The sequence below is a fragment of the Haliotis asinina genome, chromosome 7 (genome assembly GCF_037392515.1).
Source record: "Haliotis asinina isolate JCU_RB_2024 chromosome 7, JCU_Hal_asi_v2, whole genome shotgun sequence".
In the NCBI taxonomy this organism is placed as follows: domain Eukaryota; kingdom Metazoa; phylum Mollusca; class Gastropoda; order Lepetellida; family Haliotidae; genus Haliotis; species Haliotis asinina.
The window spans coordinates 46,655,222-46,683,061 of NC_090286.1; the positions used below are offsets into that span (position 1 = coordinate 46,655,222).

At 38.1% G+C, this 27,840-nt stretch overlaps 1 protein-coding gene across 6 annotated transcripts in view; it reads left to right on the forward strand.

Annotated features, from left to right (window-relative positions):
- LOC137290732 (focal adhesion kinase 1-like) overlaps positions 1-6,699 on the forward strand; it is a 136,316-nt gene extending 129,617 nt beyond the window's left edge. For all 6 annotated transcript variants that reach the window (XM_067821846.1, XM_067821841.1, XM_067821842.1 and 3 more), the window contains 4 exons: positions 251-312; positions 818-946; positions 1,844-1,924; positions 2,578-6,699. In XM_067821846.1, the coding sequence (XP_067677947.1) occupies positions 251-312; positions 818-946; positions 1,844-1,924; positions 2,578-2,787 (482 nt within the window). In that variant the 3' untranslated portion in view covers positions 2,788-6,699. The remainder of the gene's footprint in view (positions 1-250; positions 313-817; positions 947-1,843; positions 1,925-2,577) is intronic.
- Positions 6,700-27,840: the final 21,141 nt, after the last annotated feature.

Below are 27,840 nucleotides of genomic sequence, written 5' to 3' on the forward strand. Positions count from 1 at the left end.
TCAGATGTCGTTATCAGTGCTTTTTATGTAAATAAGTCATTGTGTTTGTGTAATGAGAACAGTCATTTGTGAGGAGATAGTTACACATCAGTGTAGACAAAGTGGTTTTTGGATTACTTTAATCCATCTTGCTGGGACATTGCTGGAGACTCACACTGAATACTATGCCTCATGGACCAGACCAGTGTGATAAACGTGTGACAGTTTGTTCGGACAGATCCTTGCTTATCGATGTGTGGTCTGATTTCAGGTGGGAGCAGGAGCAGTAGTACCAGTGATTCCACGGACCTGGGAGGTCCAGTTGGGCAGAAGGTGAGTCACACCAACACACTAGCCTTTTGATTTGAACATATGAACATGAAGAAAAATGGATTGGAAACAAATGGGGTGTTTCTGTACTTAAGAAAAAAATACCCATGATTCCTTTGATGTCAGTTTAACAACATTAAAAAACAGGCTGCTTTGGCGAGTAGAGTGAGTAGTGAGTAGAGTCAAGTTTTGGTTATAGTTTACATTTGAAAGTTTACCCAAAGGGCGATTTTCATGTAGCTATGAACATAAATTCAACAAAAGTACAAACAAGGCTTAACAAACAAATAACACGATATTTTAGAGGAAATACGTCTTGATACAATAACCAAAATTTGTAATAATGATTGATTTTAGAGTTGGCAATATCTGAGTAGTCAGTAAGAAGAAAATATTTGTTAAGCTCGTTTTTCAAATGCATTTGACAGATGATTATTTAAACTGTATATATTTTAAAAGTATTAGAATTGTGTTTCTAATACTATACATTGATATCTCCATATTGTAGGTGGCATCCAATCTTGACCGTACGAATGATTCCGTGTACCAGAGCACCACCAATGTGGTGCGGTCAGTGATGGCCATGACCAAGGCGGCTCCACAGGTCAAGTCGGAGGATTATGTAGATTTAGTAAAGGTAAATAGCATATCACTTATTGTCACTTTTCTGAAGCCTCTGGTGATGTTTCTGTGTCTGTGTGTCCCCATACTAGGTTAGAGAGTTTGTTTCAGCAACTCATGCTCGTTCGTATGCTACCAAAGTGGATAGTCTCTCAATATGTCAGTCACTGGATTGTCTTGTCCAGACTTCATTATGTAGATGCTGCTGTGATATTAGAGGAACTATACTGAAAGTTATGCCCAACACCAAATACACTCTTAACATATTCACAGCCCAGTCATTATTACCACTGCCAATTTATTGGTTGAGTTATCTCCCTTTGAGAGCACCTTCTCATGTATGGCAGATTGCCATCCCTGGATTAGAATTTCTATCGAATTCTGGTTTTAAAAGTTGTGAATATTTTGTTATGCTCAAACAAATATGTGTAGTACACACAGGTGTTAGTATTATACACATTTACTCTAATCATCCTATATTAGAACTTATGTGACATATTCTGTGTACTGAGAAGAAAATGAACTTTTGAGAAATAGTGTGTAAGTGCAACTTACTGAGTCATGTACCCAGTAATTAATCAATTATTGCTTGTCTTTACATCACATTGTGATATGTATGATGTATGTTATAAGTTTTTCTGGTCTCATGTAATACTATAGCATTTCAGTGACAAATGTTGACTTCAAGCATATTACAGCCTACATATGTATACATGGTGAAATTAGGAGTCAAGAGTGAGCTCTTCATGTATTGTATTTGCTGTTATCTTCAGTGAACTTTCACAATTACCACTTGCCTTGCTATCTTCAGTATCACACACACAATGTAAATGTACCTTTACATCAGGAGGTTCAGTGGCGGATCATTGTATTATGCCTGACTGTTTGCTGACAGTAAAGTGTTCTGTTACAGACTGTTGGTCTGCAGCTGCGGAGCCTCCTTGCTAGTGTAGATGAAACACTTCCCCATCTTCCCCAAGATAACCACAGAGAGGTATGTCAGAGTTGTCTTCTTTTGGTGTAGTGGTCATGGTCAATTCATAACCCCGGCCCAAACTGTTTGTCTGCCAGAGTAGTATATATATACTGGACAAAATAAGTTAGGGATAATGGTATTTTTTGAATGATATTTGATCAGTATGTCAATGGGAAAATACATCATTATTCATAATTTCAATATTTACAAATATCCCTAACTATTTTTGTCCAGTATATATTCAACTTCCTTTTGGTCTATATGAGACTATAGGGATGGTGGTGTAGCCTAGTGCTTAAAGCAGTTAATCATGCAGAAGACTTGTATTTCATTCCACAACGTGTGAAGCCTTTTTCTGTGTCCTTGCCTTGATATTTGCTGGAATATAGCTAATATTGGTGTAAAACCATACTCACTCACTCACACAAATGCCTAGTTGACATGTAAATATTGAAACCACACCCCTACGCCCACATCAACATTAAACTCGCTGTAATTACTGATTTTAAACATTGTTTTTTCAAAGCTTTCACCTGTTTTTACTCTGTAGAGAGAAATGAAGAAAAATGGGTTTTCTAAAGCAAAATAGCTATTCATCCAGGCATTATTTTCTTGAACCTTGCCCTGTTCTGACAAATCTCATACAATATCTTTTCTGGGTTTTTTTTCAGATTTCTATGGCCCAGAAAGTGCTTAGTACAGATATGGCATCCCTGATCAGTGCAATGAAACTAGCCCAGGAATATAGTGCTACTACCTTGGACTCGGACTATCGAAAGGGCATGCTTAAAGCTGCCCACTGTCTAGCCATGGACTCAAAAAATCTTCTAGATGTTGTTGATACAGCAAAAATGAAAGGCAGGATGGAAGGCATTAGCTGATTCGCTTGGAGACGATAGTGATTGGATTAAGCTCCCTTTGAAACCAAAATGGCAGCAAACTGTCTGTCTGTTGCTATGGAGACAAAGTCCATGTTGTCATAGCAACATGTGGGCAGTTTGAGTTGAGTTTTCTTCTTGATGATGCATGTTTTCAAAGAGAAAGGAATAGCTGTCAGTACATTATGCCTCTCAGACAGAATAGTTACCATGCTTCACATCAAGACCTGTGTCAATGAAAACTGATGGACATATTCTGTGCCCAGTCCAAGTCATTCAATCGGTCGTTATATTTCTGAAAAAAAACAGCTGCGTCTCTTGAAAAATCTTTCAGAATTGTTAAGAATTATACATGTTAATCCCCTTAAAACATACAAACTGTTCAAAGGCATTGAAAACGTGCATATAACGCCCGAGGACTGTTTGGTTGTTACATGTAACTATAGTACAGTAATATGTGTTTAACTTACGTAGCTGCAGTTCTGTCAGTTTATCGCTGCTGTTGGTGATGTTTCCAAAGCGTTTGTTGAAGTTTGATGTTGAAAAACAGTTGACTGTTACAAACTGATGCCGATATATCATTCAGAGAAAGGCGGAATGTTTTGTTCTAAAGTAGGTCATGCCAGAAATGTTTTGGGTTTTAAGGAATAGGTTCAGTTTAGAGAAGTAGATTGTTTTTTGCAGGTTGATTTCAATCTTGTGACAGGTAGAAGTTAGGAGTTGCTTCAGGGTCACAGTTTTACAGATCATGTTATAAAAGATCTCTTTTGAAATTTTTGTGAATGTATCCAAAATGTTTTCCATCATCATGTTCATCTCGGAGACCATACTTCATTTCCAAGGACAGATATGAAATCATTTTTATCTGGAATAGATTTTGTACTTAATTTCAACTAAAATGTTTACATGTCCAGCAGAGTGATCTCAGCTTTCATTAGCAGTCAGTAAATGACCCAAGCTGTCGAAGAAGGGGTGGAAATAGAGGTCATCCATAGATAATATCAGAGTGCTTATAACCTTTTACTTAAAAACAGTATATTTGTTTTGTTTCACAAAAAATTCATATGAAAAGTGTCCAGATTATGATACTTAGCTTCTCTTCATTATTCTTGTTCGTCATTAAACTCGGTATTTATAGTGCCATGGATGCTTGTATTAGTCTGTCTCACAGTCCCTGAACCACATTATTTTCCCTTCTACCTAGCCCTCTCTCCAGTGCTAAAGCCCTAATTGAAGCAAGTCAAGATTTTCTGATTCTCTGGTCTTCCTTGTGCTCCTTTTCAATTTAAATGGGTTTATTTGTTACAATCAAAGTTGCATATATTCAGAGACTAAGTGTTAGTATAATGCTTTTATAAACAAGTACAGCTACAAGTCATTTAAGTGGACAGAAACTAACAAATTGTTTCTAAGTGCAGATGCACATATGAATATACAAATGTTTTGTTGAATTTACAATTGAATTCCTTTCACAGTTGGTTTGACATTTGAATACGTATGTGTACATATACATGCTGGACAAGGGAGAAACAACTAGGAAGATAATATATGTCAGTTGAGCAGGCTTACAGATCGTTTTTTGGTACATGGTTTATTCATTTACTGCAAGAATGCATGTTGCCAAGTGCTGACATCATGATGGACAAACTGTATTTGACACCCCTCTTTGACCAAAATGAGCACAATTGAGTCACTATGTCGGACTGTTCTACAATAGGATGAGGGTGAGGTTAAAAGTCAGACTTTAATTACTTAAGTTTTTCTCTCTATTTGAAGAGATTGTCATTCAGCTTAGTTTTGATTTTGCTGGAGTAGTGTGTTTTAAAAGTTGTCAGAAAACAGAACAGAAAAGAGGTTTTATATATTTAAAAAGTCCTATCCAGGAAGCAGTAAGAAGTTATGTTTGAATAAAAACAGTATTTGATCAATGTTTTCAAAGAGTTTTTGTCATAGTGTGAGAAGAATGATGCACAGATTTTGCACTTCTCAGGATGGGGTGTCAAAAAGATATCTAAACATTCAGTTTCCAGCTAGAAAATGCCAGAGCATCTGTGGGAATAGTGTGGAAAAGATGCTTTTGTATAGATCAGTATTCCTGTTGACTGACAGAATTTCAAATCCAACACCTTAGTAGTTTGACCCTCATGCTCAAATGTAGGCCAATAATATTGTGATAATGATAATGAGGTGTCACTTACCAACAAGTGACAATATATACCATTGAAGAAATGTAGGGGAGGTTGGATGATGAAGCCAAGGAGGAAACAGATGATGAAGAGAAATTAAGGGAAAATGTGACAATTCATTCCATTCTTTTTTAAATGTTTCATCTGTATGGATATATGTTACATTTTCTCATATGCATTGGCATTGGCTAGAGGTAAGCTCACAAAATGGAATACTCCCTACTTTTGTTAATGGTATATATGGTACTGCCTTCTTCATTTACCATGGCAGGTAAACATTAGATATACCACTCAACTTTGGATGACAAATTGCAGGTGCTCTGGTAAGTGATTGTGATTGTCTGCTCAGACATGACCGACACCTAGTATGCAATATCATATTGTACTGAGGCATCTGCTGCTTTGTTTCAAGTTAATCAAACAAGAATATACTAACAGTAAGTCGTTCCAGTGATGCGTCACACTATGAAATATCTCCACGTCCCTGTCGCAGACTGAGATATATATGTGTGATATGTTTGAGGCATTATTCTGTGAGACAAGACGTAGTCCTTTTGTCCACCTCAACAGATTATCTCTGTGAGCTCCTGGTGTTAAGTTAAAATGAAAGGCTTTTGACTATCACTTCAGCAATAACCAAACCATAGATTGCATCTACTAATGTAAAGTATTCTATATGTACATCACCTTATTTTATTGTATTACATATTGTTAATATATTGTATGTTTTGTATATTTTGTTTAAGTTCTATAATTATTTTAAGAAGTTGGATAGCTTACATAACTCCCTCCTGTCTATGTACTGTTTATTCCAGTAAAGGAACAGTCTATGGAATATTTGAGGACACCACAGTCATTATTCAGTTGAATAGTATTACTGCCAGTGGAAGATTTCAAAAAGACATATCTGTAACCTGTTCTGCTGTTTTGACCTTGACAAACATGTGTACACAAGATCTTGTATCACATTTGTTCAAGGAATATAGAATTCTACTTTACCCAAGGTCAAGTGGATACTTTAATGAGAACATCTTCTATGATATCTTATTGCAGCAACATTTCAGCAATGTCAAGTTGATACTGTAATTGAACAACTTCTTTATGTCAGCAACATTTCAGCAATGTCAAGTTGATACTGTAATGAGAACAACTTCTTTATGTCAGCAACATTTCAGCAATGTCAAGTTGATACTGTAATTGAACATCTTCTTTATGTCAGCAACATTTCAACACAAATCCCTGAAACCATTGATGAGCAAATGAAAATGTGGATAAAAGCTTTTGAAGTCTTGTTTGATAACAGCATGAGGATCTATGCAGAAATGATGTGGCAGTGGTATATTAGAGATGTTGTCATTCCTGACCATCTGCGAAATGCCCAAAGTATTGTGTGTAATAGTAAAGTAGTTATATACGTATAGTTTCAAGTAAATCAAATGATGACAGGGTTCACCTTGAAACTGTAAGTACTTGCATGTATATGTACTGGAAACCAGAATGAAAATATACTCCTCATGGATGTAAGTGATGAAAACTAAGATGACAAACATAAGACATTTGAGTGATGTCCTAACTGACAAATACAGGAGCTGATTGCCAGGTTACTGACGTCTCACTTCACAATGCCATATCAAATATTCCTGTATACCCCTGGAAGTAGAAGGATGGATGCAACTTTGGCTTATTAGTTAAAAAAATAAATAATTCGAATATCAGATTTTCAAAAAAAGAATTTTATAATAATCATAGAGGGGTGGTTGGGTAGCCTAGTGGTTAAAGTGTTTGCTTGTCACAAAGACCAGGCTTCGATTGATTTTCCACATGGGTACAATGTGTAATGCCCATTTGTGGTAGTCCAGCTGTAATATTGCTGGAATATGTAGCAGCATAAAACTAGACTCCCTCACTCACTCACTTCAATGATAATCATTGTGGACCACATTTCTAGCTGATGATATATTGTGAGCAAATTGTCAAGGTTGAAACTGGGGGCTTGCATGATGATTATAGGTAAGGGTTTGGATAGTGTGTATGGATGATCATATTTAGACATAGAGGATTGAGTAACACAGACGATAAATGCTATGATGGTTGTGAACAGAGTAGATACCACGGAAGAATGCTCAGTTCCATATTTTTTAAGAGGACGTATTTTGCTAAAGAGTGCTTTGATAAATTACCACATACAGTTTCAGCTGGGTAATGAAGATATATCTTAGCTTTTCAATGTCATGCTTATTGATATTTGTTATCGAAGTTCGGATATGTCTTAAAATTTTAAATTTTCTACACTATTTATACAAAGAATGTTGATACTGTCAGATCATTGTCATGTATGTTACAAGTCTCTTTGCAAGATGATGTTGAATTCTCTGATAATATGGCATTTGAAAACTATAGCTTGAGTCTGTTGATAGGATGGTGCTGATATATGTACTCTAATGCATTTATCTCTTATAGGGTTTACTTTGCTGAAATGCTTAATGGCCTATCAGGGGGACCATCTCAAGACACAAAATCATAAAAATGAAATACTGAATTAAATTTGTCAAAAATATTTCTTGTGTGAAGTTGTCTTTTTTTGCTTAACACATCAAAATATCTATAGGAACAATATATGAAGCTTTGATTTCCAATGTTTTGAGGTGGTTCCTGTTTCTCCTATTCTTCATTGATCCTTTCTCTTTTCTAATGTACAACTCTGTCCTTGACATTGTACATACTCATTATAGATATTTTCATATTGTTTTCATCCCAGCTTTCAACTTGTCATGTATTGTAAATAAGCCAAAGCCAATAAAATATTACAAGATGGCCTGAACACTTGGTGATTTATTACAACATGAAGACAAAGTCATCAATATCCTCACAATGGTAAATTACTCTTAATGAATACCTCAGCTAGTTATGACTATGTCATTGTTCTTCATGTTGATTTGTGGAAAACATACACATATAAACTATTCATATACTAGCATGCTGGTATCAACAACACATTGAGTGCTTCCAGGGTTTGATTTACATCAGCAATGCTCATGGAGAAATAGAGTGGTACTGTTTATATATGTCAATACTCTCTTCAGTAACCACATAGTGGAATTAGAGCACTGAAGGTTTTAAAGTTTTGCTGGGACAGGAGCTACCACCAATGTCAGTCAGTGTAAAACTTGTTGCCATGGAAATAAAAAAAAATCATTCCAAAATCCAAAAAGTTCTGCCAAAGGGCACCATTTCATCCAAGAACTATATGCAAAACTCGGTGGAAAAAACCCCTAAACATGGAAGGGTTTTCAAATTCTGCACCAGAAAACACTACCATAAACTTCAGCTGAAGTCCAACATGTTGCCATGGAAACACACAAAAAAATTATTCAGAAATCCAAAACTACCAACAGGCACCAATCCTCCCAAGACATATCCATGTACAAAGTTTTGTGAAGAAATATTTCATGATTTATATGTTCTGCTCCAGAAAAGGCGAATGTGTTCAGACAGTTCAAAATAATACTTGTAATACAACCCAATATTATCTATGTGAATATATGACCGTTTGTTTAACAACTTTTATCCTAATTTGACTATATTTAAATAAGCTTAAAGATATAAATGTTCAGTTGGCACGGTGGGTTTACGTGGATTTACAATCTTAATTTCACTTTATTCGGTTTACCATTTTGTGTTCACTGCAAACAGTCAACGATCAAATGTATTCAGTTTGTGTGGTTCTCTCGTGTTTATGTTTAACTTCTGGCTACCGGCAATACTCGGGCGCATCACGTGATCAAAACAGTGACGTCACCGTGGTCTGTCCTATGAGACAGGGATGATAGACAGCTTTCTTGCAGTGGATGTTTCGATGTAGATTCTAACACCGTTAGCAAACAAAAGATGCAAAAGATATGTACAGGGAGAAATATATATACATGTCAGGGATGTGAGTTTATACAACTGCAGGGGTTGGTGTATAGTGTGTTGACATGAGGCTAGTTGTGATAAGGGTTGCCGAAGCCATTGGATTCTGTAAGGGCTAAATATTCAAGCTTCAAACGCCTCGTTGGTAATAACAATACGCCCCCCGACAAAATGATACACATATAGCATGTCAGGACCAAATAAATAAGGTGTATTATGCTGAGGCTATTGTGCTGGACTGAGCCAAGTGCACGACATCGGGTGTAATTTTCACGCACCAGCGAAAAATAAGAACGGATTGTGATTCAGCAAATTGGTTTGTTGTCCCAAGGGAGGTATTTAAGACTAAATACCAGGCGCATGACAAGTTAATGATATATGTTTCGAAAACGTTTTATGCCAATATCAAAAGCAATACATGGCGATCTTTTGTGGCGCGATTACAAATGTATACATTTTCACTGTAATACAATGAATATTGTAGATACATGTATGCAAGTCAAACCAGTGTTTATTTATACTACAGCTTTATACTACACTGACTTCTATAGATTGCACAAGAGGTATCCTATTCTGGATCAGGATAGTTCCATAGCTTAGTCTCTGACCAGTTGCGTAGGTGGATGACATTGTGGGGGATCCTGATGACTTTTTCCTCTTGTTTATGTTTCAAACGTGTTTGTGGCATACGACATACGCCTCGCTGTTTGGATGTCAAGTCGGTGATGCATGCAAATTTCCCCGTTAAATAATTACATCAAACAATGCATCAAAGGTCAACAGGTCATTCATAAAATCATTCCGCTTGCCTCATTACAACGGCAACCAATCACAATCAAGACTACGTTCAAGGCAACACTGTCCGTGCATCATGCTGAGGAATTATTCTTCACGTGTGAACCTGATAGCAGGATGATATTGAATAATTTAAGGGGACACTGTACCGTTCTTCTGTTCAGAAGCTACTTGAGGCGGATATCTGTATTTATAGGTCTTTTGCATGTAAACAATTACCTACTTGGCGTACTTGCAACTTACACCATGCGTACTTGCATTCTTAGTTGTCCACAGTTGATGTCTTGTGAGTTTTCAGTGCACGTTTTGTCCACAATCTCAAGCATAAGATTACAATGTCGTTGTAAGCATAGCTATGTCAAGGTATTGAGACAGGTACCCGAGTCCATCTCATTACCTACCGGGCCCGGGTATCCGGTTTATCCGTCTCAGCCCTACTGAAGGCCTGTTCTACCCTAGACCTTCAAGGGTAGAATCAGCAGAGAGAGTGAGTGAGTATGGTTTTACGCCGCTTGTAGCAATATTCATACAATGTCATGGTGGGGAAACCGGAAATGGGTTTCGTACATTGTACCCATTCGCGGAATCGAACTCGGGTCTTCGGCGTGACGAACTGACGCTTTAATTAAGCATTAAGCTAACCCACCGCCCTGTATCAGCAGAGACTGGACACATAGAGCCATCTGTTCCATCCTACTCCACCGACACATCCCCGTATCGTGAGCACACATCAGTTCTCTCCCAACGCTGGACTGTTCCTTTTCACTACTTGTCATCTCCGGGTGAATAATGAGATTTACCTTTAAACCCTACACATGACATCGTCTGGGTCAAAATGATACCGATGAATCACGATCTGACTCCAAATCTGTTCATGATCAAACAATCTTTACAACGCAGAATGTAATGAAGGCATCAGACCTGTTCTGGAAAAAGTTTCATAACGTTTGCCTCAAAAATAAATTACACTTACTTAATAAACTATCATCACTTTGCTTTGATTTTCCGAGTGAAATTTTGCGAGGGTAAAGTAACAATAGTACATTAACAGCCTCAAGGGCGGGAATCACGAGTAGCTAGGGGTGTCAACATTTAGGGGTTGTATCAAAACTGTTTTCATCACATTCCGCGTTGAAAAGAATGATTGATCATGAACCGATTTGAACTTCTAGTGCGATTCGTCGGTATTAAATATTGACCCCAAAAGACTGTAAGTATGGGAAGTTATCGGTCCATTTTAATTGCACTGAGTAGTTTCAGATGATAATGATGGCAGTTCATGTTTAGAACTCAAATAAGTACAATACTTGTGTAGGCAAGTTGATCCGGTCAGACTGACATACGTCTGTTCACGGAGATGGCGTCAGGGCAAGAGCAGAAACATTGGCCTTCTGTCTTGGCTTCGCGTGAGTCCTCAGCACATGCTAGTCATTTCTTATTGTTATGGTCTTGGGATGCATTCGCTGTCGAATTCTTGCGTTCACCATCTAATTAGCAGACACGTTGAATGAACGAGGATCGTTAAACATTCGCTCCCTGGCTTGCATATCCTTCAACATATTGTGACTTCAGAACGTTTATACTTGTCGGCTTTTTTCATTGAACGTCTGTGCAGGGTCCGTTCCCTCATATATAACCACACGACAGGTACGGGTATCACCTGGTTTTCGGGAACCCACCGGCTTCCTCTCATGTGCGGCTTGGGATTACTGTGCTTGTCTCTATCAGGGGCAATGACGTAGCGCAGTGGTTAAAGCGTTCGCTCGTCTTGCCCAAGACCCGGTTTCGAATCCCCAGATGGTAAATTATGTGAAGTCTATTTCTCCATCATTTTAGTTGCTGTACTATTCCATAAAACCCAGCTTACTCACTCTCAGTGAACGCCGTTGATTTAAGATTCTAATACCCCGAATATAGTCAATCAAGGAATATTTTACATTTAAAGGAAAAATCAGAAGACATACTTTTGTAACTTAGAAAAACTTGGAAAAGTATAAGTGCAAGATGAGATTCAGTTTCAAACAAATTGATATGCTATGAAAATGTACAATATGTTACAAACAAGAGACTTCGGCTTGACAACATTACTGTTTATAATGCGTATCCACTCCGAACTTATTCAAGTCGCGTGATTCATATTATACAGATGAATGTCATGCATTGTACCGTGTGTTGTTTTAAGAATATGTTCCCTGTGGTAAGCCCTGAGTCAAAGCTGGAAGAAGCAATGCGTTTTGATGATATTTTGCTTCTTGATTTAGTGAGCGACTTTGATTTAGTGAGCAAGAGATGCACAAGCGTGACATGCAAACGGTACATTTGTCATGCGCCAGCATGGCCCGTCTGCAGTACTGTTCAGTGACTCTTCCATGGAAAAATATCAACTTGCATTCAGGTAGTGATTTTGGCCCCGTATCATTACACACACCTCCCCAACCCTCCACCCCCTAAATCTGCTGCCTGTTATTGACATTCGTATGACGTTCGCTTGGACATCTTCAGACATGTCCAGGCCTGTCCAGATCACCTGTCCATATGAATCCCAAAACACAACATGAGACCATTCCAAAACTCTCCGAACACCACTGGTGTTTGTCCAGGCAGTGTAGATTTGGTTACTAAAGGTACAAAACGCCATCGCTGAGCATCCAGGATTATATACTGAACAGAAAAGAAACGCAATTTTCGAAAATTTTCATCTCATAAAAGATAGCGTTCATATTTATGTCTTCTATTTAAGAGACCCGTGAAGGTCCCGGGGTAGAATAGGCCTTCAGCAACCCATGCTTGCCATAACAGGCGACTATGCTTGTCGTAAGAGGCGACTAACGGGATCGGGTGGTCAGGCTTGCTGACTTGGTTGACACATGTCATCGGTTCCCAATTGCGCAGATCGATGATCATGTTGTTGATCACTGGATTGTCTGGTCCAGACTCGATTATTTTACAGACCGCCGCCATATTGCTGGAATATTGCTGAGTGAGGCGTAAAACTATACTCACTCACTCACTCACTCTATTTAAGAACTTGACAAAAAGCCGGCCTTGTGTTTCTTTTGCTGGTCAGTATATTTCGCCTCTGCCAAACTTTACCCTTAAGCGACCACCTCCGCAAATTATGTTTGTCTTGGTCGTGCTTTATCTCAAGACCAGAGGAGTTGCAACGGAAACGTTTTCGAAAGTAGTTATTGAAAAAAAAAAAAGAAAGGCCAAACAAATGACCTATGTCGGTTACGTTTTCTCCCGAACAATAACTCCCCACTAACTGATAAGGATCAACACTGAACTCCATAGTTAAACCTCTCGCTGATATGCAGGACTTGGAGTGGAGCAGCCATGTCGTGTTTTAACAGACATTGAAAGAAGTCAATGTAACGCAGTACCATCAATATCACGTGATCGGTGCCCAGTGTTCTTTTGATTAGATCCTCTAAAATATAATGTTTTCAAAAAATCATCAGTGTAGAACTGTTTATTCAATAAACTAGGCATAATTTCAAAATAGGGCATAATCTGTTAAGTGTCCTCATATCTATCCCAAAACTGTGAAATAGACTTTGCTTTCTAACTGCATGGGACCCAGATATGAATTAATTATGTGCATTTATTACATTCATGCTTTTGCTCAAGGAAATATTCGAGAATAATTTCCCCCGGGAATCAGCGTTATCCTGACCCGTGCTGTGAAACCCTGCAGACCTAGTATATCAACTCACCTCTACTTAAGTAGCTGTCAAACGCAGTGTGTGACAAATGCACTTAGTTCACATTACGAGCTTCTGGTTTTGAACTACCGAATATCGTTTATACAAGGTGTTAGCAAACGGTGGTGTATCCTGATTCACGGGTGACACTCATCACAAATACATGCAATGGCAAATCAACAACACTCCTGCTAAAGTACTTGAAGAAATTACATAACTAAAAATAAATTACTTGTTATCACACAAAATCTTCGTGACTGATGCGTCAAATATATCAAAAATCATTTGAAAACCTTTGAACGTTGACAACTTGTTCGCTTGGATCCTCACATGTTTGACAAACTAAGCTAAATTTATACAAAATAAATTCCCCAAATATCAACATTTGTTGAATTCGAAATACTGCACACTTGGATGAAATCATTTTGCTGTTATATGTAGAAATGTCAGCTGTGTGCATTTTTGGCTTGCATGTTGAATCGAAGTAATTCAAATTTACGTTACTTCTGACCATAAACCGTTGAATACTCTCCCAAATATAAAACGCATAGGTGTATGTGCACGGTTTTAATCTGCTAACTAAATGAGAGGTTATGTTCAGTGGGGTTGGGAGGCCAAGGAAATATTGTAATATTCTCATTCTGAAGCTACTGAATAGTAGCATATGCTTTGTGAGGCCTGGCATTATATTGCGGGAACAACGTTTAACTCCCTCTGGTGGCCAATGGTCGGAACCGCGTGAATCCTTAGGATTTCGTCTCTGTGCTCGAATAACAGTTCAAGTGCCCTGATGTTGTGTGTAGGATATGGCTGTCCCATATTAGGACACTTCCTTCATCATTTCGGTCAAAATGGGTGACAGTTCCGAAGCTACCTTTAACTATCCGCTTTCTCATTATTTCCCGTGACATATGTTAGGGTTTACGTTGATTTTCACTCATAGCAGATGATTTACTGTTCATTGTGGTATTGATGAATTGGTTTTAAGGTCATTGTGGCCCAGAGGATATGAATATCCGAAGGGAAAGATCTAAAGACATTAAGTAACATCATGATGATTATCCTGATCATAAGAAAGATCTACTCAAACCAGGAACAATGACTGCGTCTAGCCATAATATGTAAGGACAGAGGCATCTTCGTGTTCACTCTAACCTGTAGCTACCGCTTTAAACACTTACGATACAACAAGAAATAATCCACATCAAAGGATGTGGGGGAAAAGCTGGAAAGTTATTGTTATGTTGACATGCCAGTTCACGTACTGAGACTATAGATGTTTTTTTTCAATGCTCATTTTGACAATTGAATTTATTATAGCTTCACACACCAGCAGAATCAACATTTGTGCCACAAAAACTTTTCTGTACACTCTTTGGAAGGGTAACCACAAGGCGTCAATCCGAAAACAACACATATCATTCCAAAAGGTGGAGGATGTTAAATATTGCAAGCATGCCACTCGCCAATGCCAATGCATATGATAAAAAGTAATAAATGTCCACAGATGAAACATCTCCAAAACAATGGAATACATTGTCATATTTTCCTTTAGCTTCTCTTCACTTCTGTTTCCTCATTACCCTTATCAGCTATATTATATCAGTATTTTAAATGTAATGGCCCCTATTTTTTAAATAGATTGTGTTGATTATGCGATGCAATGACAGCACATAGAGGCCACAATGTGGTGGATAGTGAGTTGTGGGATGTTCTACCACTCGTCCTGCATCACTAGGAGGTAGAGAGGCGGAACTCCTACTGCTGCGGATACGTTGATCCAAAACGTGCCCCAAACGTTCATGGGGTGTACATAGGGTGAACAGCAGGCCGAGATAGCACAACCACGTACCACTAATCCACCCGTTGAATACTTCTTGGGTTACTGAAAATATGAGGCCTTCAACATCCTAATTGATAGACTATGAGAAACAACTTACTGTAGCCGTATGTATCGTTTCTATGGCTACCGTGGCATATGATACTCATTGAATGCCGGTCACATTGGACACTCTTCGCTAAGTCTTTCACATGTATTCAGATACGTTGTTTCTTTAATATGACGTAACAATATCTGCAGGAAACGGCATTCTGGTGAAATAGCAACAGAACCATAGCTAATAGCCATGCAGTAAGACCCGTGTGTAGGTCACGGAACTACGCGAGACCTGAGTATTTTCGCCCACAAACAGCACTTCTTATTTATCGAATTGTCTCATGCTCGTCAGTTAAAGAACCAATAAATGATGATTTTAAGGGAGGTCACCAATTTTGTCTTGGGGTGCATTGATTTTGGTTGTTGAGTTCGTACATGGCTTGCAGAGGGGTCACGAACTTTGTACACACAACCTAGGAGGAAGGAGTCATTCACATTGTTCATGCTTCACCATAAATATCTCTTTTTATTACTCGCTCGTTGAAGATACTATAGCTAAAATGGATACAATTATCATGAAAACGACCGCTCGTTATCAGAAATGAGCGGTCCACTGTTATAAGGGTAACGCTATTTTTCAGGGCATTATCATTTGCAGAAGCCCGAGGTCTTTCATTAACTGCCCGACGAAGGAGGCTGACGCCGTCGGTTCCAAATGCATTCCCGTGCTTCAAAATACTCAATAACACCCGGAAATTGGCCAACACATGATGTTTATCTCCTAAGTGTAATATTTTCACTTGAATATTACACTAGTGTAATACCGCTTGACGTATGACGTCAAAATGATTCAAAGTTGTGACGTCACAATGCTAAAGTTGATGTCGCGATGTACTAGACCTTGCTTGACTTGGAAGCTGAGAGTCCTCACACTGTAAGCAATTTCGCCGCAGTTCTGTCAATTTATGTTGGCGAGTAATAAACAGAATACTAAATTCGCTTCCGTGAAATACCATTTTCATTAAACTCGTTAAAGATTTAGTATCAAACTCGCTTTCGCTCGTCTGATACTAAATCAACAACTCGTTTAATAAAAATGGTATTACACGGAAGGTCGTTTAGTATCCTCTATATATCTATATCTACTTGTTTACCTGAGTTGAACACTAAATCCTTTCTGCTGTTAAATTTCTTTCATCGATAAGCTGATATACAGGTCACGAGGCTAACACACGTTTGCACTGAACTACAAGTACAAGAGGACTCTTGGCGAGATATGAACTTCGATACACACACAACTGAACGTCAAGTGTGATCGTCGAATATTTCACATAGCTCTTGAAGTAAGATGGACGATTTGACATGTCTAGGACACACTACATCTAGGAAACACTACATCTAGGACACAATACATATAGGACGACATTACTGACACTAAATGCATCTCAACTCACAAATATTGTGGATAATGAATGTATTTTATTTTTATATAGCGCTGAATACTTGAGGCACCAAGGACCCGCTACAAGAGCTTGCACGGCACCTTTCTACCAACATAAATCAAGCTGATAGTGAGGCGCTAGAAGGTCACAGTCACGTGACTTATCCCACAAGGTACCCATTTAATTCTGGGTGAACAGATGCACTTCTGAACAAACTCACTTGCCTAAGTAGAGACCACATGCATCACCCTGCGTTGAGGGGAAGGACTGAAGCTCTAGATATAACGCTGGGTCACCCACCTAAGGACCCTCCGCGCTCGACATTGCGTAACTTCAACTTGAGCTTAGCGACCGAAACTTTTGGCACAGGGCCACACGATGTTATGTTTGGGTTTCATAATTGTACTGAATAATTGTTTCAGCATCGTCTGGGTAGAAGTTCATGACACTGATTTTGTTAACAACAGTTACCTGTCAGGATTTTGCTGTCTGTCTTTAACAGTAAAGTGTGATTTAGACCCTAACAGGGTTACCGAGAACATCATGGAAACAAAGTGTCGGTATTAAGATTTATGTTGGCCTAGTTGACTTTTTCGGGGACAGGTCAATACAAAATCATATTTCTTTTATTTACAGCCAGATAAGTTGCTGTACATTAGAATGAATTTTCTACGAGCATTGTTACTGATGCTATCAGTATGTCATTCCAGTATAAGGCAGTACTTCGCTCATTCACATATTATTCGTAGAACTTGGTCAGTTATTTGTTTTTGTTTGTTCCTTTATTCAGAGCAGGTTATTTCCTGCAGTTAATTTTAACGGGGATATAGGAAGTATAAGTCACTTTAGTGCCAACGTTCACTTTTCAGATGGTTTAACTGTAAACTCTTCATCTGAGGGGTTAATGTTAACATATAGAAAAGACATTTGAATATGGCACCAATTCATTGACCAATTTCAACGCCAATGAATTAAATAAACAAAATACATTAGGTGGCCGTTTGTTCTTTCGCTTTTGCCATGCCTCTAACCAGATGTTTTCAATAAACATGTGTCAATCACAGTTAGTTTAGCTGTTCCTTACGACAATGTTATTGTAAGTATTGTAATAGACTAGCATCTATATATAACTAGTCACTGAAATGAAAAAAGTTACATATTTTACATAAAAAGGATTTAAATCATAATAATAAAATATAATCAAAAGGAGCTCAGAGACTTTCTTCATTTTCAGAAACTGATAATCTGGAGTTGCCACATAATCTAGACTTGCATGGGCTTTTTTGGATGTATTTGTATGTCAGACTAATGTTGATGCATAACACAGGATCAATATATACAGTTAATGTTAAATGCACCCCTTTGCCTTCTAGAGACACGTAGGTGTTGTAATTTTCGAGATTATATCTTACACAGAAATAAATTCAATCATTCAACAAACACCCACATCATTATATTCATATAGAACGTCAGAGCAAACGAATATTCAGTCTTGACTATCCTCCGAAGGATATTCTGACTGGTGTTAATTAGTTGACATGCATCGTTTGCATCGTTTGTAAATCCGGAACTACAGCAAGTTCACATTTCAGTATATAGTAGGTAGTTCCTGTTGTATTTTGCGCTGGAGAGAAAGAGTTTGTATGGAAACATCGCAGTGCATTACTCAGTGATGAAGCTTTCAAGACTATTGTCGCGAAACGGAAAGGTTGTGACGTCTTGTTTTGCCTCTTGGACCGGTTTGGAAGTTGTTGAACCCTTCCCGGATATACATTATGGTGTCCCTGCTGCGATAATGATCATACCTGTTTCGTAACAGAACTGTATGAGTAAAGAAACTTTTCTCCCAGAGATGTACACCACAGCATTCCGACTTGTTCCGAGCTAATATATCTGACTGTTCTATGGGGTGATTTACACTCTTAGCAAGAACTGCGAGACATTAGCGTTTATTGTACACAGTGTTTACGGTCTAGTGCTAGAAAGACCGGCATGGTTATGGGCGATATTTCATAAAGGTTTTTGAATCTGTCAACAGACACCTCTTATGGTGTGTGTCCGTTCAACAAGACATTAAGGACAAAATGATAAAATATTTTTCCCCAAATGCTCTTTAAGAAAGCATAAACTGTCAAGATACCAAAAGTGATTATCGAGAAGAGGTATTGTGATTGTTTGAAGGGTGTTTGTCAAAGTTGTATTCTTAGTCCATTTGTATTTTTTATTAAGCAATTTGCAGGTGTATAACAACAGCTTGGTGCTTGGGGGGAGGTATTTTCTTTCGTGTTTGAGACTTGCATGTGCGTGTATTACTTTAACTTAATGTGTATACTGAACAACAAAACAAACGCAACTCTGGTCTTCTTGTCAAGTTTTTAAATAAAAGACATCAACATGAACGCTTACTTTTGTGAAATTTAATTTGGTTTTAAACTTGCGTTTCTTTTGCTGTTCGTTTCTTTTGCTGGCGTTTTGTACCTTTCTTAACCACATCTACACTGCTTGGACAGACACCAATGGTGTTCGGAGAGATTGGGAATGGTCCCATGTTTGGGAGTGGTCTGCATGAGTCTCAATGTATCCTTACTAAGGTAAACCTTAACTCACATGCTTTAACATTGCACTAAGGTTACATTAGTGACTTATGATCACCTTAGTGATTTGTGAAAGGAGACTCTGGTCTCATCTCAAGCCTTTTTTCTTTCATAGTTGGAAGCTCTGTTTTTTTGTGTTGGTTGAGTATTTCTAAACCCAGGCTTCATCGAAAAGCTTCAGTGAATTGATATGAGATTTTATTTCTTACACTTTTACAATCATTATTTGTTGGTAATTCATACCAACAAATTTTACGATATATATGGCGCCCCACAATAGACAACGCCACTAGCAGTAGTACAGCAGATATATAACAGAACAAATACGGCGAAGTTTGTGTATGATTTGACATAATAACGGTTTTGAACGTGACATACACAGATAGACGGTATATTTAAATGTAAAGGGCATTACTTTTGAATGTCTCTGTATACATGTACTGTGCTACAATAACGATTGTCGATACAGGAAAAATTAATATTTCAATCACATTATCAACTAAACCTACACACAAATACTCATATATAGGTTATGTCTTGTACGATTTTAGCAATATTCCCGCAATATCACGACAAGGGACACCGGAAATCAGCTTCACACACTGTACCCATGTGGGGATTCGAACCCGGAGGTTCTAACCATACCCTACTGCCTAATCTAATGTAAAAAGATTATTATCCATTTAGAGTGAGTGAGTGAGTTTAGTTTTACGCCGCACTCAGCAATATCCCAGCTATATGGCGACGGTCTGTAAATAATCGAGCCTGGACCAGGCAGTCCAGTGATCAACAACATGAGCATCGATCTGCGCAATTGGGAACCGATGACATGTGTCAAAAGAAGTCAGCGAGCCTGACCACACGATCCCGTTAGTCGCCTCTTACGACAAGCTGAGTCGCCTTTTATGACAAGCATGGGTTGCTGAAGGTCTATTCCAACCCGGGAACTTCACGGGTCTTATCCATTTAGAACGGGAACACAGTGTTTAGCATAAACAGAGGCGAAATAGCCCGAACAACTGTTTTTATTCGATGGGTTGATATAGCTGGTCTTAAAAGTTATCCCGCGGGGGAAGGGTGAGGTATATCAGTCCATGGACTACTAAAGTAGTGTTCTAATAGAAACTGGCTTAAGTCAAATGGTTTAACTGCGTGTCTGTTAAACAATATACTGCCTTTCTGCGATCCTAGTTAATGACATGAAGAGATGCACATCCTAATTCTTGATTCGATCATTTTTTTTCAATGGTGTTGTGCTGCTGTACTGTTGTACTGTTGTACCTAGTCATCATTATGTCTGAGTGTGATATAGCTCTCGTCACGTCCAGTGTGTCGACTAATTTTACGTTCTGTATTCCATGTGCATGCGTGACGACACAATGTGACCGTGACAAGACTTTCCTAATGAGGTTCATGACAAAAGGACTCATAATTTTCATGCTATGTGTACTGTTTGTTAAGATATAATCCTTAAAGTTATTTGCAGTTAGGGAAGTGTCTTTCTAATTTCACATAAACATATATATCTCATGTGGTATTTGTATTCTAGTCCACATTTTACATACAGAACAAAACCGGACCAATCACATGCGACCTTACTTCATTATGTTTCAGTCCTGCCAATCTTCTAAAAGATATTTTTCAGCTGTAGGAAGGATTTTGGATTCTGCCTCTATTCCATCTCTGCTATTCTCTTGGTGGGTATGACAAGGCAGCGTTTCTTGGGAGAAATCCCATTCGCTGTCAGGGCTGCGTGCAGAGGGGCCAAGGGACGCACCGGCCTGACTGTTCTAGGATCGCCAACCTTTACTTCACTATAACGGTTGTGCACGTGGACACACAAAGGCTGGGAAGCATCTGCATATGTAAATGCATTACTACTTCTCCACTTCCTTACAGACTATATTTGTAAATATACACTGGTATAACACATTTATCCGTGGGTTAAGGGCAAATACGCTTAAAGAAATTGAACAGCCAAACAACAATTTGCGTAATTACCGTTTTGCATGTCAACTATTTGTACTTATATCTACTTTCGTTTTGCATATCTATTTCTTTCTTAACACCAAATTTGTTCCTGGGCATAATCAAGACTGATAATCATTTGCTCTGTCGTTCTACTGATGTTTGTGTTTATTGTATGAGGGAGATTATATATAGATATAGAGTATCCCTGATTGAATAACTGTGGATTTAATTCCGTTTAAGAAATTAAACGTTCGGTGTTAACCTATGTTTTGTCTACATGTAGCTGTAATATTGACGGAAGATTAAAACTCGTTCGGTGTTAACCTGTCCATGAATCTACCCTGCATATCTGAACTTTAAGATAACTGTACGACCTATTTCTTCTTGAATCAGGCGTATATACAGTAGTGACCTGTTGACCCAACAGATTGAATTCAAACACTTGAGACATGCTATGTCACACTGACACTACATCGACCTTAACCTGCATGTGGAAATTACAGTGGGAAATTACATAGCGTACGCTGGGCAAATCCCAATAAGTCATACGCATTTCGACATGGATTTCCCTAAAGCCCAGATATATATAGCACTGCAAAAAGTAATGCTATGTGCTATACATGAAACAAAAATATGGAAGCATGCGAAGTACTATGGGTAAGGTGTAAATTGTTTCAAGTATGCAATCCAGGCGCCTATCACCACTGGCATTATCTCAAAACGAAAACATTATGTGGCAGTCGTGTTTCGTTTCTGTTATTCTCCCTCTCCCCTACATGATGTATAAACAACCAGTGCACTCGGGAATTTCTGTATGTCAACATAGTCCAAATCCAAATACATAATACTATTGAATATAATACTGTATATTATGAAGAATGTATATAATAACAGCGGGGGATTATCACCCATCACAAACACATGCATGGGAGTACACATCTATTGAAATATGTAACATAAAATATGAAATATCTAAAATAAAATGTAAACAAACACGAGCGATGATCTACCCTCTTGGAAGGATGCATACTTTCATATGTGCAAATATATACTCTCGGGTCTGTGTGACACTTGTGCATGAGTGCTATATCCATACACAGCTGAAAACATGCCAATGGTATCGATATACAACGCCTTTCATGTAGTGAGATGTATTTCTGTAATCCAAAGTGGAACATCTGTTACACGTACATGTTGAACACAGATGTATCCTTTCTGTTGATCATGATCAGAACATGCAATTTTACACGTTCACCTAAAAGACAGTTTCCATACAAGAGCATTCTTTTATGGAATTGTACCACTAGCACAAATACAACAGGAACTACCTGCTGTTGCGTAATACACTTTAATGTGGATTTCTAGCAGTTCATATAATGATGCAAAACGGTATTTACACCGTATTTGTGCTTCGTTTTAAATAATCAGGTTTTCCCTGACACCAAACAGAATTTGTTTCGGAAGCTAGTTATATATTTTCCTTTGCTCTGACGTTCTGTAATGGTAAGTGTGTTTGCTGAATATGTGTGGATGCATGACTGTGTAAGATGTAATTCGATTTCGACAATTACAACATCTACGTGTCTCTAGAAGGCGAAGAGGTGCATTTAACATTAACTACACTAAACTTGTGTTATGCATCAGCATTAATCTGACATACAAATACATCCAAGAAAACCCATGCAAGTCTAGATTATGTGGGAACTCTAGATTATCACAGTTTCTGAAATGAAGAAAGTCTCTTAGCTCCTTTTTATTATATTTTGTGATTAAAACAGAGTTAAATATTTTATGTAAAATATGTAACTCTTTTCATTTCAGTGAGTATAGTCTATTACAAAATTTACAGTAATATTGCCATAAGGAACATCTAAACTATTGCCCGTGACTGGCACATGCTTTTTGCAATCCTCCGGTGGAGAAAAACAAATGGCCATCTACTGTAGTTTGCTTATTCTGCTGAATGGAGCTCAAATTGGTCAATGGACTGGTGCCATGTTCAAATAATGTTTCTATGTGTTCTTGATGCACACCACTCTTACACCATCCGAAAAGTGAAGGTTGTCACTTAACTGTCTTACATATTCTGTACCCACGTACTACTGACTGCAAGAATGGGAAAAAAAAACTAAAAAAAGTACTGTGTGGTGAATTTGGAATTGACATACTGATATTAACGGTATTTATGTGTTCACAGTGTAAACGTAACATTGCTTGAAAGGTACTGATCTAAAGTAACTCATCTGGCTGTCAATTATGCAGTTATGTTATGCATTCAATTTGCTTTAATCCATCTCTCTAATCCGTCTCTCTCTCCTTCTCTCTCTCCTTTCTCCCCCCCCCCCCCCTCTCTCTCTCTCTCAGTGCTCTCTTGGTCCAGTGATTGCGTTAAATTTCAAAAAGCAGGTCGATCTCTTAAATACACCCTAGGGTGTTTCTCATGTCCGATTTACAGTATAGCTCATTCTCCTGCCTGTAAATTAACTCCATTTGCGCTTTTTATACTGTCAGTGTTATGTTACTATCTCTATTTTCACATTTCGGAATTAGCTGTGACGTTATCCATAACGTTATTTTCAGGGGGTTTTCATTTGCAGAAACCCTCCTGCGTGGGGCAACTGTACGGGACTCCCCGATCTTTTGCACATTGAAAATGCCCAGGAAAACATCGCCATCGTACACAAAGGTAGCCTTGACACCATGTTTGCTTGCTCTCCCGTGTGATTGTTGAAGGGGATCCACTGATGAAAAAATGATTCTATTTTCGTGAAAGTTTCAAGGTTGCATGCCATGAAATACTGAATGCTCACGCGGAAGTATTTCCTTCAACTGAAACCTTGGGGCAGTGCATAGTTCTAAACATATACGGTTCATGACTTCACCTACCTCTCTACTCTGTTATTCATACACCTTGTTTGTTTCTCACACATGAAGGGTTGTGTTGGGTGTGTCGTATCTGCGTGTCTATCCATTCCAAATGACGTTTACAAATGTGCTCGTTTTACAAAAGCTGTGAACTGTATAGTGTTCATCTAATCGTGTATAGCTTGTTAATAACCCATACCTTAATAACTTTGTATATAATCCAAGCTGGATCCTCCGAACGTTTGAGTTAATAGAAGTGAGTGAGTGAGTGAGTGAGTTAAAGTTTAACGTCACATCGGCAATATTTCAGCCATATCGCGACGGGAACGTAACATTAAAATGGAATATATTAGTATTATAAAAACCTGTCGACGAAGGACAGTAAAACAACTAGAACATCACAGAAAAGAATGTAAAACTAGTAGCTATGCCTAAAACAATTTATCTATAAAGGACAATACAATATAAAACTGGGCTATAGATTGCTAACAACTGAATGGAGATCACCATACTAGGGACCATGGGGACTTACAGTACCTTTGCTACCTTCATGGACCCTAGCTGGATTTACATCATCCCCTCAGCCATCAGCAATTTGGGAAATCTAGCCACACAGTAAAAAAACACTTATACTACGATTAAAAACCTGGAAATTTAGAAAATACTTTCAATGTTTGTGGACTTACGTACCCTCTCAGGAGGACAATAGTTTTACAGTACTTCAACCCCCTTTGAGGATACAGCCACTAACAATTCTAGTTACTAATCTAAACTACCAATTATTAAAATACATATATCTACAGAATCGCAGTGCTCAAATTTCTACCATGAAATCAATTTCCTTTAAAAAACCAATGATTAAATGAGAACTAACAGTTGTAAAAAGATCCTTGATAGTTTTGACATTGAAATACTTATCCCTTGTGATGGAGAATTCAACACAGTCAAGCAGAATATGCTTGACCGTAACTCTCTCATCACAAGGGATACAAAACGGAGGATCCTCACCTTTTAACAGATACTTATGGGTATATCTTGTATGGCCAATACGACATCGTCGTATGATTACCTCTTCAAATCTCGACTGACAACCCAAGTGGGTATAACCAATGTAGGGTTTTATTTCATGTAGTTTATTGATATCTACTTGGGTGTCCCACTTCTTCTGCATCAGATCACGGATGTAAGTTCTAATGCTCGCTTTGTAATCAGAGTATGGAATAAGAAGTGGTGTCACAGATTTGTTGAGTGCTGCCTTGGCAGCAAGATCGGCAATTGCGTTACCGGAAATACCTACGTGGCTGGGTAACCAACAAAAGACGATGTCGTATTGGCCAGTGGCAAGATTATTATACAATTCAATAATTTCAAATAAAAGTGGATGTTTACAAGAGATATTTTTAATAGCCTGAAGGCAAGAAAGAGAGTCGGAAAAGATTATATATTGTTTACGTTTAGGGTGTCTTTCAATATATTTAAGAGCTGTTAGTATGGCGTTAGCTTCAGCTGTAAAAATGGAGCTGTTACCTGGAATTCTAGAAGATATTGTTCTGGATCCAATGACAGTGGCACAAGCCACTGCACCACCGTCCTTGGACCCATCTGTAAATAAGGGTTTGTAATTGTTATATTTACGTTTTAATTGATGATATTCTTGTTTATATTGTAATTCATTAGTTTCTGATTTTTTAAATGAAGTTAATGTTAGATCAACTTGTGGCCTAACCAACTGCCACGGAGGAGAAGAAAGAAGACGGGAGGGAGCTATGTTTTCCAGCTCAATGCCAGCCGAAGAAAGAAAGGGTTTAATTCTGTGCCCAAGAGGTGGAACAAGAGAAGACCTCTTGTCGTATAAATTTTCATAAAGTGGATTAAACACACAATTATATGCAGGATTAGATTCATTAGAATATAATTTAGTGATGTACTGTAAAGACAATTTTATACGACGTTGAGTAAGAGATGGTTCATCGGTCTCAACGTAGAGACTGTCAATAGGTGAAGTTCTGAACGACCCAAGACAAAGTCTTAGGCCTTGATGGTGGACAGAATCAAGAAGTTTTAGGTTGCTTTTACAGGCTCCACCATATACGATGGAGCCATAATCGAGTTTCGAACGAACCAGTGATCGATATAGGTGCAAGAGGGTAGTTTGATCCCCTCCCCACTTTGAGTTGGAAACAACTTTCAACAAATCTAGTGCCTTCAGGCATTTAGCTTTAAGGGATTTAATGTGCGGTAAGAAGGTTAAATGAGAATCGAAAATTAAACCCAAGAACTTGGCCTCCTTAACAACTTGGATGGGAGTGCCATTTAAAGATAGTTCAGGGTCTTTATGCGGTTTATATTTTCTACAAAAGTGTATACAATTAGTTTTGGATTTAGAAAATTTAAAACCGTTTTCAAGACACCATTTATTTATTTTATTTAAACACAACTGTAATTGCCGTTCAATAGTACGCATATTTTTACCACGACAGGAAATATTAAAATCATCCACAAAAAGTGATCCATCAATTGAATCATTTAAAACCTTGGATAAACTGTTGATCTTAATACTAAATAAAGTGACGGACAAAATACTACCTTGAGGGACACCCTGATCCTGACTGTAATGATCAGACAGGGTTGAACCCACTCGGACTTGAAATTGCCTGTCTTTTAAAAACTGTGATATAAAAAGAGGCAAACGACCTCTTAACCCAAAGTCATGTAAATCCTTTAAAATGCCATGCTTCCAGGTCGTATCGTAAGCTTTCTCAAGATCAAAGAAGATCGATACAGCATGTTGTTTATTTACTATAGCATTTTTCACGAAGGATTCTAAACGTACCAAATGATCAATGGTACTACGGTTTTTCCTAAAACCACACTGTATATTTGTGATCAGGTTATTGGTTTCAAGATACCAATTTAATCTGTTATTCACCATACGTTCCATGGTTTTACAGACACAACTTGTTAAAGAGATTGGTCTGTAATTAGACGGATCGCTATGATCCCGGCCAGGTTTTGGAATGGGGACTACAATGGCATTTCGCCAGGAAGCTGGGAAATTTCCTGATGTCCATATTGTATCAAAAATATTAAGCAACGTTTCGAGACATGATTCGGGCAAATGCTTTAGGAGCTGATAGTGGATATCATCAGCCCCTGTTGCTGTATCATGAGCTTGCTCAAGGGCGCACTGTAGCTCATATAGTGAAAATAATTCATTGTAATCTTCACCGTTGTCTGAGTTAAAATTTAATCTTTTCTTCTCCTGCTGTTTCTGAAACTTTTGAAACTCAGGGACATAATTGGATGAAGATGAATGCGTGGCGAGAGTTTCGCCAAGTTTATTAGCAATGTCAGATTTAATAGTTAGTAAATTATCACCATCCCTCAGATGGCGGACAGTAGATCTAGAACCCTTGCCCTTTATTCTTTGAATCATATTCCACACCTTTGACATAGGCGTGCGTGAATTTATTTTAGAAACGTAATTTCGCCATGACTGGTGCTTATTTTGTTTGAAAGTACGTCTGGCTTTGGCATTTAAAATTTTTACTTTATCTAAATTATGTACAGTAGGATGTCTGCGAAAATACTTTTCCGCTTTCTTCCTACACTTTCTGGCCTGTTTACATTCATTGTTGAACCATGGCTTACGAATGTGTGGAACTGCAGAGGACTTGGGTATAGTTTGGTCAGCAATGTTATTAAGTGTAT